The 13,712-nt window shown below is 48.1% G+C and overlaps 1 protein-coding gene and 1 long non-coding RNA gene across 6 annotated transcripts in view; one reads left to right on the top strand and one right to left on the bottom strand.

The window, feature by feature from the left end:
- The window catches only part of ATP7B (ATPase copper transporting beta), a 68,105-nt gene that overhangs the window by 46,053 nt on the left and 8,340 nt on the right, over positions 1-13,712 (top strand). For 4 of the 5 annotated variants that reach the window (XM_084759279.1, XM_084759280.1, XM_084759278.1 and 1 more), the window contains exons 6-15: positions 978-1,054; positions 3,577-3,751; positions 5,074-5,307; positions 5,921-6,012; positions 6,516-6,643; positions 6,750-6,904; positions 7,320-7,454; positions 10,184-10,378; positions 11,855-12,037; positions 12,971-13,112. In XM_084759279.1, the coding sequence (XP_084615405.1) occupies positions 978-1,054; positions 3,577-3,751; positions 5,074-5,307; positions 5,921-6,012; positions 6,516-6,643; positions 6,750-6,904; positions 7,320-7,454; positions 10,184-10,378; positions 11,855-12,037; positions 12,971-13,112 (1,516 nt within the window). The remainder of the gene's footprint in view (positions 1-977; positions 1,055-3,576; positions 3,752-5,073; positions 5,308-5,920; positions 6,013-6,515; positions 6,644-6,749; positions 6,905-7,319; positions 7,455-10,183; positions 10,379-11,854; positions 12,038-12,970; positions 13,113-13,712) is intronic. The other variant, XM_084759281.1, reaches the window with a different exon arrangement.
- Positions 2,293-3,562, bottom strand: LOC311584731. The gene is made up of 2 exons (XR_014774985.1): positions 3,180-3,562; positions 2,293-2,939 (listed from the first exon to the last, which is right to left on the bottom strand). It is a non-coding gene; the product is annotated as an uncharacterized lncRNA (long non-coding RNA).

Here is a 13,712-nt window from a genome sequence, read left to right as displayed (position 1 = left end):
GTTCACTGCTACCCAGCTCACCAGAGGCTAAGATGGCACTCCCAACTCAGACCGCATTCTACTAGAGACTTGTGTCCACATATCACCCATGGGGCTAAGGAGTCACCACGATGCTATGAACAGGAAGTGAGAGCTCTGGAGGGGGGTGTGTTCAAACATGTCTCACGTGCGTGTTGACTTCTCATGCCCTTAGCTCCATTCTGCTCAGGGATTTGGTGCAGCTCCTGGACCTCTGTCCTCAGTGGAGGAATATTAGAACATTGCCTGGCTTCCAGGCTTGTGACTCTGGGGCATCTCTTCCTGATTCAGCTAGGCTGAGTTAGTTATCGGAGTACTTGTCTTTAGTGCCTTTGGTGCCCTTCTGCCATGACGGTTCAGTCTCTCCAGACTGAACCTGGGCTTAGCGCCTGCATCCTGGGCTGTGTTTATGATGCCAACAGGACGCAATGCTCAGATAAAGGTGGCTGCAGCAGAGCTTAAAAGGGAGCACAGGGTTAGGTATAGCCTGTCAGGACATCTAAAAAGCCATCCTTCAACAGAGCAGTGAGACCCTGAACACAGTAGGAAGTCGCTGGGCCAAGAAGCCCAGAGACCTGCAGCGCTGCACCGAGTTACCTCAGCATGCCTGTTCTCTGTGACCTTCACTTTCTCGTGCATGAAGTGCCAGACCACAGGGCATCCGGATCTGGTCAGCGGAAGTGAGGGTAACAGTACCAACTGCCTTTACTTACAATAGGGACGGGAGTTTCCATTCAGTGCCATAGCTGCAGGGTGGTTCAGTCAGCGCACAGCGTACTGAACCTCTGAACAGGGTTTGGCAGCCCTTTGTGGACAAAAACGTCACAAGAGAGGAAAGCTTTAGGTTACCAGAGGAACGTTGGGATTTTTAACTTCCAGTGCTGGAAATGCTTTGTACCTGTGCATATTTTAACCAGAACTTTCCCCCTTGCTTCCCACCCCTCTGTTTTCATCACAAGGAAATTGGCTTTCGTGCTTCCCTGGCCCAGAGAAATCCCAACACTCATCACTTGGACCACAAGATGGAAATAAAACAGTAGGTAGAACGGTAGCCCCAAGTCTATGTTCTCTTCCTACTGACTGTGGCCCATGCAGATGCTGTCATGTGCACCTGTGGCCCTGTATCCCAGCTGTCTGTGATGCCTCCAACCTGGGGCCATCACCTTTTACTCTTGTGCTGTCAGCAGCTGAAACCATGCTGTCTGTAGATGTTTCTTGATATTGGCGGCATCTGTGGCTGAGCTACCTAGCTTTTGTACTTTATTATTTTCTTTTTAATGATTTTATGTATATAGTGCTCTGCCTGCATGTACATCTGCAGGCCAGAAGAGGGCACCAGATCTCGTTATGGATGATTGTGAGCCACCATGTGATTGCTGGGAATTGAACTCAGGACCTCTGGAAGAGCAGCCAGTGCTCTTAACTTCTGAGCCATCTCTCCAGCCCCCAGTGGTGTACTTTTTTTTTTTTCAGTTTTATGTAGAGGAGTGCTCTACATGTACACCTGCATGCCAGAAGAGGGTATCAGATCACATTTTAGATGATTGTGAACCACCATGTGTTGTTGGCAATTGAACTCAGGTTCTCTGGAAGAGCAGCCACTGCTGTTAACCTCTAAGCCATCTCCCCATCCCATCCCAGTATCCCACTAGTGTGAAGGCATTTAAATGACTGTAGAACTGAGGGTTTTTTGTTTTTGTTTCTGTTTTCTATTAAACTACTTTAGTAACCTGTAGTTGGTGGCTATTTAAATATTCAATACTACTATTAAGTTTCATTAATTTTAACTACTTTAAGTAGTCACCTGTAGTTGGTGGCTTAAGCTGGGATGGGGTGGAGAAGGTTGGCTTTTTCTTTTACAGCCTATTTAGCCTTTATTCTCGTAAGTACTAGAAGTAAAATCTGAAGAGTCTTCAGAGCTAAGTGGAAAGAAAATGGCCAGCGTAGAGAAGGACATGGAGCTCAGTGAGAGTGTATGCTTAGCATGCACAAAGCCCCAGAATCTCCTGACAAAATGGGCGAGGGGTGGCCTAGGATGTTAATTCTTTGTCTGGGATGCTCACTTACTCTTTGAACACACTTGAAGACTGCTGGTGTATAGAAGGTGGTGCCTTAGAGTGCCCCCTTGCCTTGCTGGGAAAGAGAGGGTGGAGTATGACATCAGTGGCTTATGCAAATTCTGGAAAGACTAGGAAGCAAGGGACCCAGGATTTGCAACCCAGAGAAGCATGGTAATCTAAAGGCATCTGCAGGGAGTGAGGATCCTTCTGGAGCTTTGGCAATGCCTCCAGCTTGATTCATTTGGCTTGCCAGAGATGCAGGGGACTGGCAGCTGAGGGTTTGGGAAACTAGAGGTCTGCCGGTTGGATGGCCTCAGGCAGCAGCAGCCTGAGCACTCAAGACTGCATGATCTGCGTTAGGATACAGAACTTAAAACAACCTTCAGTGCCGGTTCCATACTGCGTGTTTGGAATATCATGCATGTCATAGCTTACGTGAAGCCACAGGTGTCATCTTCTGATTCACTAATTTTTATTTTTTTAATAATTTATTTTTATTTTATGTGCATTGGTGTTTTGCCTACACGTATGTCTGTGTGGGGGTGTCAGATTTTGGAGTTACAGATAGTTGCAAACTGCCATGTGGGTGCTGGGAATTGAACCCGGGTCCTCTGAGCAGTCAGTCAGTGCTCTTTCTTATTTATTTTTTAAAAACAGGTTTATTTTACTCCTGCATGCCAGAAGAGGGCAACAAGTCTCATTATAAATGGTGTGAGTCACTATGTGGTTGCTGGGAATTGAACTCAACCTTTGGAAGAGCAGCCAGTGCTCTTAACCTCTGAGCCGTCTCTCCAGCCCCAAGACTCATTAAACTTACACTCTTGGTTTTTGTTTTTTCAAGACAGTGTTTCTCTTTGTAGCCTTGGCTGTCCTGAATTCACTCTGTAGACCAGACTGGCCTTGAACTCACAGATATCCATCTGCTTCTGCCTCCCGAGTACTGGGATTAAAGGCGTACGCCACCATGTCTGGCTAATCTTATATTCTTATTTTAAGTAGTTGTTTAAAAATGTAATGTTGGCTGGATGGTGGCGGCACATGCCTTTAATCCCAGCACTTGGGAGGCAGAGGCAGGCAGATATGTGTGAGTTCAAGGCCAGCCTGGTCTATAAAGTGAATCCAGGACGACCAAGATAAAATAGAGAAACACTGTCTCGAAAACTCAAAAAAAAAAAAAAAAGTTGAATAGGCTTATACTAATAAAATACTGTTTACCATCTCTTGCATTGAGGAATCTGGGTAAGACTATAAAGAACCCTAGGCAGCTGTAACTAAGGGTTCACCTCTTTGGGGCCCCAGCTGCTGCACCTATAAATTGGTGGTGACCAGTTACATAAAGGCTGAGCCGAGCCCAAATGCCCTTCTGGTACTGTCTGGCCCTTCAGATTGCTGGTAGTGTCGGGTGGGCCTCACTTTTGTTTTAGTCCATCTTAAGTCTAATCTCGTCCCAGTGCCACGTGGTTCTGATGGGCCTGTGCTGCTGACTTTTGCCTTCCAGGTGGAAAAAATCTTTCCTGTGTAGCCTGGTGTTTGGCATCCCTGTCATGGGCTTGATGATCTACATGTTAATCCCCAGCAATAAACCGCACGAGACGATGGTCCTGGACCACAACATCATCCCAGGACTATCCATTCTAAATCTCGTCTTCTTCATCTTGTGTACCTTCGTCCAAGTATGTATTGGAAAGCTGGGCACACCTCTGCCAGCCCTTTGCGCCCAGGCACAGCCAGTGAATCTCTACTCTTTGGCTGTGTCCACAGCCCCTTAGCGTGCTTCCAGTGATACTTCTTACAGCTTTGCTGCCTCACCTCTGGGGAGCTGCTGCTGTTATTTCTGTCTTATGACTTAGAGGGAGGACAGTTTAGAGGCGGGCTGCAAATGTGGGAACTAAGAACAGCCTGGTTTCACTGTCGGCTTCATGGGAAACTGCAGATGATTGAAACTTGCCAGAACAGCCACCTTGCCCTTGTAAGCATAGCAAGCCTGTCTACTGCTGGCGTGTGTGTGTGTGTGTGTGTGTGTGTGTGTGTGTGTGTGTGATCACTTGGTCACACCTGGAGCCCCCATTCCCCTGATTGCTCATTACTTAATTTAGTTTACCTTTGTTAGAGTTTTCAGACGAAGGTCCCTAGAACTCATGCTTCCTTGATGTTCTATCCTAAACGGCAAAGTCAATGTCTTTCTCTTTGGGTAAATTTATCTGTTAACACAGGCAGGCTTTATGAGACACCTGCTGCACATGCATGCATTTGCGTAGAGAATGTCTGCATGTGTACATTTTACCATCTAAACTAGGACTATTTAGAGATAACCATTTGTAGGCTGAGCCATTAAGATGTATTTTTCTTTTTAACTGAAAATGTGCTTTGCCCTTATTGTAAGTAACTCAGCACTCTGACGGATTACAGCCTCCCCTGGCCCAGCCCTGTTTCCTAGTGTGGCTGCCATAGTTTAGGAGTTAGGCATGCATCTCTCTTAGCTCACCTTTGTAGAGCAAACGTCTCTCTCTCTCTCCCTCCTTCTCCTCCTTTCCCTCTCCTTCCCTCCCTCCTCTCTCTCTCTGTATGCATGAATGTATGTTTATGCATGTGAATGCATGCTCATCTAATACAGATACAAATGTTTGTTAATGCAAGTGGGCGTCATGTGAGAACACTAATGGAGCCTGGCTTTTAAATTTGAATCCTAGCTATATTTTATGTCATTGGTGTACCTTCTCTTTTGAGACCATTCACAATATAAGTGAGTCATCATCACTGCTACCGTTCTATGATTACGGGCTTTTACATGGTGTGCCTGCGTTCTAAAAGTCTTGTATTCTTGGTCATCCATTTCTGTGGCCAGTAGTACTTTCAGTGAGAAAGTGTGTGTGTCATCACTGTCAGGCACCCAGAAAGGAGTGCTGCCACATATGTACATGAGCCTAGACCAGTCATCACCCTGAGGCTCCGTCTCCCTCCCTCCTTGTCCAACCCTCCCCTTTCTTTCTTTCAGTTCCTGGGTGGGTGGTACTTCTATGTACAAGCCTACAAGTCTTTGAGACACAAGTCAGCCAACATGGACGTGCTCATCGTACTGGCCACAACCATCGCCTATGCATACTCCCTGGTCATCCTGGTGGTTGCAGTCGCTGAGAAGGCAGAGAAGAGCCCCGTGACCTTCTTTGACACGCCCCCCATGCTCTTCGTGTTCATCGCCCTGGGGAGGTGGCTGGAGCACGTGGCGAAGGTAGCTACAGCTTCAGGTTAAAAAAAAAAAAAAAAAGAACTATTCCTTGGGTAATCTGAGTCTGCCTCCGTCTGCAATTACTAATTACACACACTATGGAGAATGGCACAGAGGAATCTGAACCCCCATGTAATTAGGGGCTGCTGCAGTCACTAATCTCCCAGTTGGTTTGTTCCTTCTGAAATCCCAGCTAATCTGGCTAATTAGTAAAAGCTTTGTTCGGGTAATTGTGTAGTGGAACAAGCGCTGAACTTTACACCAGAGCTGGCATGGTCTCTTAGTGCCTAATGGGTTGTAGTTAGCGTAGGAATCCACGCCTCTACCCCAGGCCTGGGTGATGGTTAGTACTCTGCAATGGAGCCGGTGAAACAGGGCAAGGAAATTATAGTGAAAGTGAAAGAGAATGGCCATTGGAAAGACTGGCATTGATTTCATCTGAAATGGAGTTCTAAGCTCTGCTTTGGCAGCACTGGGCCGGGCTTTCCCTGTGGCCTGGCATGCATGGCTGCCATAGTGGTGTGGCTGTGTTTCTTGTCCCAGCCACCTTTGACACCATGCTTGTGCTTGTCAGTCTGGGTTTGGGCAGTCAACTCTTGTTCTGGTTATTTCCTAGAGCAAAACTTCAGAAGCCCTTGCAAAACTCATGTCGCTCCAAGCCACAGAAGCCACAGTTGTGACCCTCAGTGAGGACAACGTAATCCTCAGGTTCGTTGGGATCTTTTTACATCCCCTACGTAGTAACAGAAAGTGACCGTCATGCAGTCAGTGATGTTGTTCAGGTCCCGTAGTCATTACCCTGAAGCACTGTCCTGTACCTGCATTGCCTGCTAGATGCTTTTCCACATTTGAACCAGTGGAAAACCTTTCAAAAGGTGTACATTGTACCAATCTGTCTCTACTGCAGTGTAGCAAACCCTTCAGCAAGTCCCTGCTCTCTTAGGATAAAGTCTATAGCCCTTGGCATGGCAGTGAGATTCTGATATCAACTGTACTCTCTCCCCTGGAGCCTTAGCCCCATCCATTGCTCAGTGTAAAGCAAATGTAATCGTCCTCCAGTATCTGTGAACTGTGGTTCTAGGACCCTCATACACAGGGGGCTATGAACCGTAGATCCATAGGGGCTAGCTGTAAAAGGTCCAGTAGCCAAAGTCTAGAACCCAGTCTGATTATAGTTGAGGGGGATGCTACCTGCATGTCTTCTGCTGCAGAGAGGAGCAAGTGCCCATGGAGCTGGTGCAGCGAGGTGATATCATCAAGGTTGTCCCCGGGGGCAAGTTCCCAGTGGATGGGAAAGTCCTAGAAGGCAATACCATGGCAGATGAGTCCCTCATCACAGGTTAGCTGGCTTCTTTTAAGTACCCTTTGGTGGGCATCCTCGTAGTCATTGGTGCGTGTGATGTTGAGTGTGCTGGGTGAGTGACTGACTTCTGCCTCTTCTCTAGGAGAGGCCATGCCTGTCACCAAGAAACCCGGGAGCATAGTGATTGCTGGCTCTATAAACGCCCACGGCTCTGTGCTCATCAAAGCCACCCATGTGGGCAACGACACAACTTTGGCTCAGATTGTAAAGTTGGTGGAAGAGGCCCAGATGTCAAAGGTAATGAGGAGCCATAAAACCACGTAGTAAAATCCTTCCTTTGAGAAAGGGTCTCAGGGGGACTTAGCTCCGTGGTAGACCACCAGCCTAGCATACCAGAAGCCCTGGATCCAATCTCCAGCACTGACTGAAACGGAGTGGTGGAGCCAGAGTCCTTACAGTCCTAGCTAGTCCCGAGGTGGAAGCTGGAAGGGCAGGACTTTGAGCTCAAGCTTGGCTTTAGTCAGCTCCAGACCACCTGGACTGCATTATAGCCTCCCTCAAAATATGAGAAATGCTCTCAAAGGTTCATAGCACCACCTGTCAGTTACCGAGTAGAGACTGATTCCCAAACACAGTAGTGGAGGGCACTTGGACCCAAACCTGTCTTTTGTAGGTTGTAACTTCCTGTGGTCTTAATCCTTTATTTTTGTAGGCGCCCATTCAGCAGCTGGCTGACCGGTTTAGTGGATATTTTGTCCCATTTATCATCATCATTTCAACCTTAACATTGGTGGTGTGGATTGTCATCGGGTTTGTCGATTTTGGTGTTGTTCAGAAATACTTCCCTGTAAGTCGGATGCCTCGCACAGGATGGTTGTCGGGCTTTGAGTGACTTGCTGCCATTAATCTGTCCTTTTGGGTCTCAGACTCCCCGGGCTCTAATTATCCATCTTAACTTTATTCACTTCTTTCACTAATTATCAGCAAAATCTCAGTCATGGTAGAATGGCTGTCTCCTTCTGAAGGTCTGTATTGACCTTGCTCATTGAAGGCCAAGACTATAGCTCAGGGGCGGAGTGCTCACCTAGTGCGTGCAAGGCCCTGGGTTCTGTCACTGCACAGACATCCACATGCACAAACGCCCTTTGCTTTCTACTCAGAGATAATTTCCACCACTTCATTTGGTTCTTAGCTGGAATGCTTCAGGGATTTACAATATGCAATTCATTGGCCATTCCTGAGTTTATAAGACATATACATGCTATAGAAAATAAACCAAAATTGTGATGGCACAGTACCGTGCTAGAGCTTAGGAGAAAGTGTAGCCACTTATACTCAGTAATCCCGATTTAACATCCCACCTTCTCTAGCAATAGTGCTTCCTGGGGTTACTGAAAGGCTATATATATATCATTATTGGTAAAGCTCTGTGTGTGTGTGTGTGTGTGTGTGTGTGTGTGTGTGTGTGTGTGTGTGTGTGTGAGATAATTAAACATTTATTTCACAGCAGAATAAGGAGATGTGCATTTTTTAACTTGAAGAAGTAGGTGAAGAATGCTATCCTATATCTTTGGAAGTACTGTTTTAAGTTCAAAAAAATCAATGGAAAATCCTCAAAATGTATCAGCTTAAGAAACAAGAACTAATTCTTAAGGACACTCAGCAGTGTCTAAAGATATTGTGGTTTTCATGAATGGGGTGCTACATGCATCAGACACTTGGAGGCCAGGCCAGGATCCCACAATTAAGAGGCAAGTGATGCCAGGACTGGACAGCTGATGTCCTACCAGTGCTGCCAACTTCCTGTGAGTGGAGCGTCATTTCATCTTACCTCACCTCAGTGCTTATCTTAGTTTAGAGTCATGGAGAAAAGCGCTAAATACGGAGCCTGCTTCTTCTTTTAAAATAGTCTCTCCTTGCAGAGACAGGCATATCAGCCAAAGTGTTGGCTAGATCCTTTCTCCCTCAGTGTTCCCATGTTAAGTTGAAAACGTCTGAACCCAGTGCTTTGTGGCATTAGGCAGCCCTCGGTGCTCTAAAGAGTGACCTGTGACTGTGTCCCTAGAGCCAGCAGCAGCTGTGCGCAGCCTGGCTGTTAGGGGCTCTTCCTTTCTGGGACGCTGGGACTTTGTTGTTCTCAACCGGTCCATGCTTTGCCCTCTTACTCTGATTCTTTTGTTTCTATTTGCAAAATCAGCATGCGCTAACAACCTGAATGCCACATGCTCCTTCCAGACGCTGTCATCATTACAGCAAGAATGTCACTTGTAGGGAGGGCTTGTGTTAATTTCCAGAAGTCTACCAGTGCCACTGAATGCCAAGTATCTTTTTTTCTTTTCTTTCATTTTTGAGTCAGGGTTTCTCTGTGTAGCCTTGGCTATCCTGGACTCACTTTGTAGACCAGGCTGACTGCAACCTCACAGAGATCCGCCTGCCTCTGTCTCCCAAGTGCTGGGTTGTGTCACCACCACCACTGGCCCCAAGTATCATTTTAATAAGCATGACTGTTTAAAAAAAAGTCACATCATCTTTATCTCTTAAAATCACGTTTGTTTAGTATGTTCTTTTACACAAGAACAGCAGTTTTTATGAAAATTAAACAACTTGTACAGTATACCTTATTTTAGAGTTGTGTCTTTTAAAATGAAAAGTAAAGAAGTTGTAACTTGTGTTCTCAATGCAGAAAGCACACTTTTGCTTGTGATTAGTGAATGCCATGGCTCTTAGTATAAGATGAGAGATCCTAGACATAGTAATCTCCCTGTGTGCCACTGCACTGTAAAGCAGACCCCTGCTTTATTTGTTTGGGTAATGAAAAGTGCTCAGAAGAATAAAAAGGCAGCTCCATGTTCTGTTACTAGAACGGATGCCAGAGTTGCCCGTTGCAGCTCTCTGTGGCCAGTACATCAGGCAGAGAATGTAATGGCATGAGTAGAACACAGCACATGTCCTTATGTTGCGTTTACAGTCCACTGGACACTGATACTGTTCCGCAGCCATGCATGTAGGCTGTGCGTCATCTTCCTACAGTCCCTAAGACTCGGCCGTTATGCCTGTCACTCGATTGGCCAGCTCCCTTTTGGTTGTCCCCAAGTTTTGCTATTACAAAAATTAAACTGTGATAGATAGATGGCCCTGTATCATCTGCAGTAATGAAGCCTGAGATGGTGATGACGCCATGGCTGTGACCGTGATCTGCCGTGCCAGTGCCGCTCTGCGCAGATTTCTATGTTATGTGCATATTGCCTCACTTGAAGCACAAAGCACTTTGAGGCAGAGAGGGGCAAAGTTGGCGTCAGAGCTGGGCTGTGACCCGTGGGCTCCAACCCCCCAGCTTCTGCTCCATCAGGGTCTTCCGAGACTCTTCCTGTCCCACCCCACCTCTTTGAAGGATGCTGTGGGAAGAAGTTGGGGAAGCAGGGAGCGGGGCAGTGAAGCTGTACTTCTGGTACTGGAGCTGCACGTAACACAGCTGTGCTTCCTAGAACTCAGCCCGTTGCGCCCTCAGCTCCCGCTGCCCCGCTGAGCTGGTCTTAGAGTGAGCGTGAACTTTCTGTCTGGTGTTTCTCTCTGCAGAACCCCAACAAGCACATCTCACAGACAGAGGTGATCATCCGCTTTGCCTTCCAGACGTCTATCACCGTGCTGTGCATCGCCTGCCCCTGCTCGTTGGGGCTGGCCACACCCACAGCAGTTATGGTGGGCACTGGGGTGGCTGCCCAGAATGGTGTCCTAATCAAAGGAGGCAAGCCATTGGAGATGGCACACAAGGTGGGCCCTGTCAGGTCCTGGCTGTTCTCTGTGGGACCTTGGATAGCAGTTTTTACAGTGTCCTTATACAAATAGTGTCTCTTTACTGTTGGAGAGAAAAGCCCGGGGACAAGTGATGAGGACTGGGGTAGGCAGCTGACAGTGCCTGGGAGCGCCAGCGAAAGCAGTAGCAGCTAATGGTTGTGCAGTTTGCTGCTTCATGGATCTTCACTGACTCTGTCTCATGTGATGGATGTGATTCATTCCCATTTCATAGATGAGACTACAGAGGAGGGGGGTTGGTAAGCTGCCCAGAAGCCCGCAGCGGTTAGCAGAGTTGCTGGTGCAGGTGTTTGGGATTAGCAGGGTCCCGTGACTGGGGTGGAAGGCGACAGTGAATATTAAGACTCTTCCTTTAGGCTAGTGTGGTGATGCATACCTAAAGTCCCGGCTCTCGGAGGGCAGGGAGGAGGGTCTGAGGCAGTGGGATTATGAGTTCACGTTTTACCCGAGCTCTTTAGTGAGACCACATCTAAAAAGAAGAAACAAAAGTCTTCCTTTTGCCCAGCACACCAGTCTACGCTCCCGTTCATTTCTGTACCATTTACCACACACTTGCCGCAGGTGGGCCCTGCACCAGGTTCTGGCACGAGTCATGGCTCCTAGCTTCCAAAGACCTTACAGAGTAGTGGGAGGGACAGGTATTCCAAAGACTATTAGGAGCACAGCTCCATGAGGACACTGTCCTGGAGCCTGGACTATTCAGTTCTTCAGCAGTGCTGGTGGCCCGGGAAGTTGAGCAAGAGCTAGCCAGATAAGTGGTAGCAGGGCTGTCGCTGCGGTGAAATAATAGGTAGGTGAAGAGGCCCTGAGGGGCCCATGCAGCTGGGTTGATCAGAAGCTCCATGACGTCTGCTGCTGTGACCCTGGCATTCAGCCTGAAAGCACCCGGAGACAAGAAAGCATCTTGTTGAATAAACCAATGAGCAACTGGAAGGAAATCCTAGACGGAGACCGTGGTGAGGGAGGGGCCAGTCAGGAAAGTTTAGAAGGTTCGCGTGCTAGAGGAGGGTGCTCCTTTGAGCCACTCAATTGCACGCTGGGAAAGTTAAACTGGCTGTGCAGTAAGGGAGGAGTGTGGGAATATGGGAGGCAGGGGTCTTTGGAGGGGGAAGATAAACCAACGGTGTTGAGGGCAGAGGGCAGCACTGAGCTTGGGAATTCAAACAGTGCACCTGCTACTCTTGGAGCACGGTCTGAACAGAGCACCTGCTGCCCTGTTTGGTTGGTGGTAAGGTATAATGAACCCGTAGACCGGAGATGGGTAGTGGTGTCTTGGTCGTAGCAATTGTTGCCTGAAAAAGGTCAGACTGACAAGTGTTAGGAAGTTGACAATTGTTCCCCGCCCAAAGCAGGCTGGGAGAAGCTCTGCCTTAGGACATGGGGACTGTGAAAGCTTCTTCCGTGTAAAGTCCTGACATGAAGTTGCTGTTGCAGATAAAGACCGTCATGTTTGACAAAACTGGCACCATTACCCATGGGGTCCCCAGAGTCATGCGCTTCCTGCTGCTTGCGGACACAGTTACGCTATCCCTCAGGAAGGTTCTGGCTGTGGTGGGCACTGCAGAGGCCAGCAGCGAGCACCCCTTAGGCGTGGCAGTCACTAAATACTGCAAAGAGGTAAGTAGACCTTGGCGTTGGCCTTGTATCCACCTCTCTCTCATCAGCCTTGTCTTCCCTACCTTGCTACATACTCAGTTGCTCAGCTGCCTCCCAGGGATCTTCACTTGTACGCAGGGCTTGCAGCAGCCCTACCACAGCTATTTGTGGATAACACCAGACTCGAGGCAGAATGAGTGAGATGTGACCCCTCTGCCTTCTGAGAACCCGTGTCAGAGGCCGGGGTGGGGGTGGGGTACTTGAACAACTTCTTTATACAGCCGAGGTGAGTGGGCATGGCATTCAGTGGGGTTACTTGGAAGGAGCTAGCACAGATGAGCTGAGAAGTCTGGACTTGGGAGTTTTAGGGAATCACTGTACCCCTCCTTCTGCCCTAGAACAGGTCCTGTTTCAAATTGAACATGGAGGCAGTGAAGTGGATTAGGAACTGTGCGACAGTGTCTAAATGGCTTGAGCAAAAATTTATCATTGACATACCTCAGAAAACCATTGATAAGGGAATGTTTGAGAAATTTCATTCTGTGCTTGTCCCTCATAGGGCGCTCAGCACACTGCTGTTTGACATCTACCCATATGGGCCAGGAGGAAGACTTAGGCTTTCTTGCTGTTCCAAAGACTTCCACCACTTCCTATCCCTTCCCCCGACATCACACGTGGGCAGTGGTCCCTATGGCAGTTTCAGAGTAGCCTTGCCATTCACCACTTACTTAGCCCATTGTTCTAAAGGTGTGTGTGTGTCAGCCTCTTCTTGGAGCTGCAGCCTGCCCGGTCATGAGGTATCCATGAGGGAGGATTTAGCTGTTGAGCCTGGTCCGGGTGACTCTGAGAGAATTCTTGCTGGGCTTCGTGGTGCATTTTCTCACATTTGCCTTCACTTCCCTCTCTCCTCTCACTGCCCTCACCCCAGACTCTCCTGCTCTCCTGCTTCCACAGGAACTTGGGACAGAGACCCTGGGATACTGCACGGACTTCCAGGCAGTGCCAGGCTGTGGAATTGCCTGTAAAGTCAGCAATGTGGAAAGCATCCTGGCTCACAGCGATCCGACGGGGGTTGGCAAGCCTCCAGCAGGAAAAGGTACTCCTCACCTTTGTCCCTCCTGGATCTCTTGGTGCTGGACCCATCTTGGGTGAAAGTGGAGGCAAGCCAAACCATTCCAGACCCACCTTATGGGATTTCCTCTGCTGCAGACGTGGGAGGCTCATGGCTGGCCACCCCATGCCCAGGCTACCCCAGGAATGCCTGTTGTTTTTCTGGCATGCTTTGGTATATCTAAAATCTTTATGTATTTTGTTTGGCTTTTTGATTCTGTAATGGGTTTTGCTGTGTTAGTTTCCAACTTGGGACTCGAGTGACCCTCCTACCTCAGCCTTCCAGGAAGCTGAGACTATAGGTGTTTATACGACTGTCCCTGGCTTCCTGCCCCAAGACTCTGATGCTTATGGAAGGCCAAAGTGGCATAAGACTTAGATCCATAGTTACTTTTCCCCTGGGGGTCTCCAGTGTGAAGTGTAGTGTTTTCAGAGCTTATAGAAAACAAGGGCAACAGGAAATGCTCCACCCACACTAAGAAAGACTCTGCGCAGTGGCAGGTGCTATTTTCTGTTTCACTATTTTATTTTAATTTAGTTTTATCTTACCTTATTTTGCACAGTGTGCTGGGATTGTAGGCATGCA

This window comes from Acomys minous (assembly GCF_964271855.1).
Source record: "Acomys minous genome assembly, chromosome: 15".
Lineage (NCBI taxonomy): Eukaryota > Metazoa > Chordata > Mammalia > Rodentia > Muridae > Acomys > Acomys minous.
The sequence above is the reverse complement of the archived record's forward strand: the minus strand, read 5'-3'. Positions and strand labels throughout refer to the sequence as shown.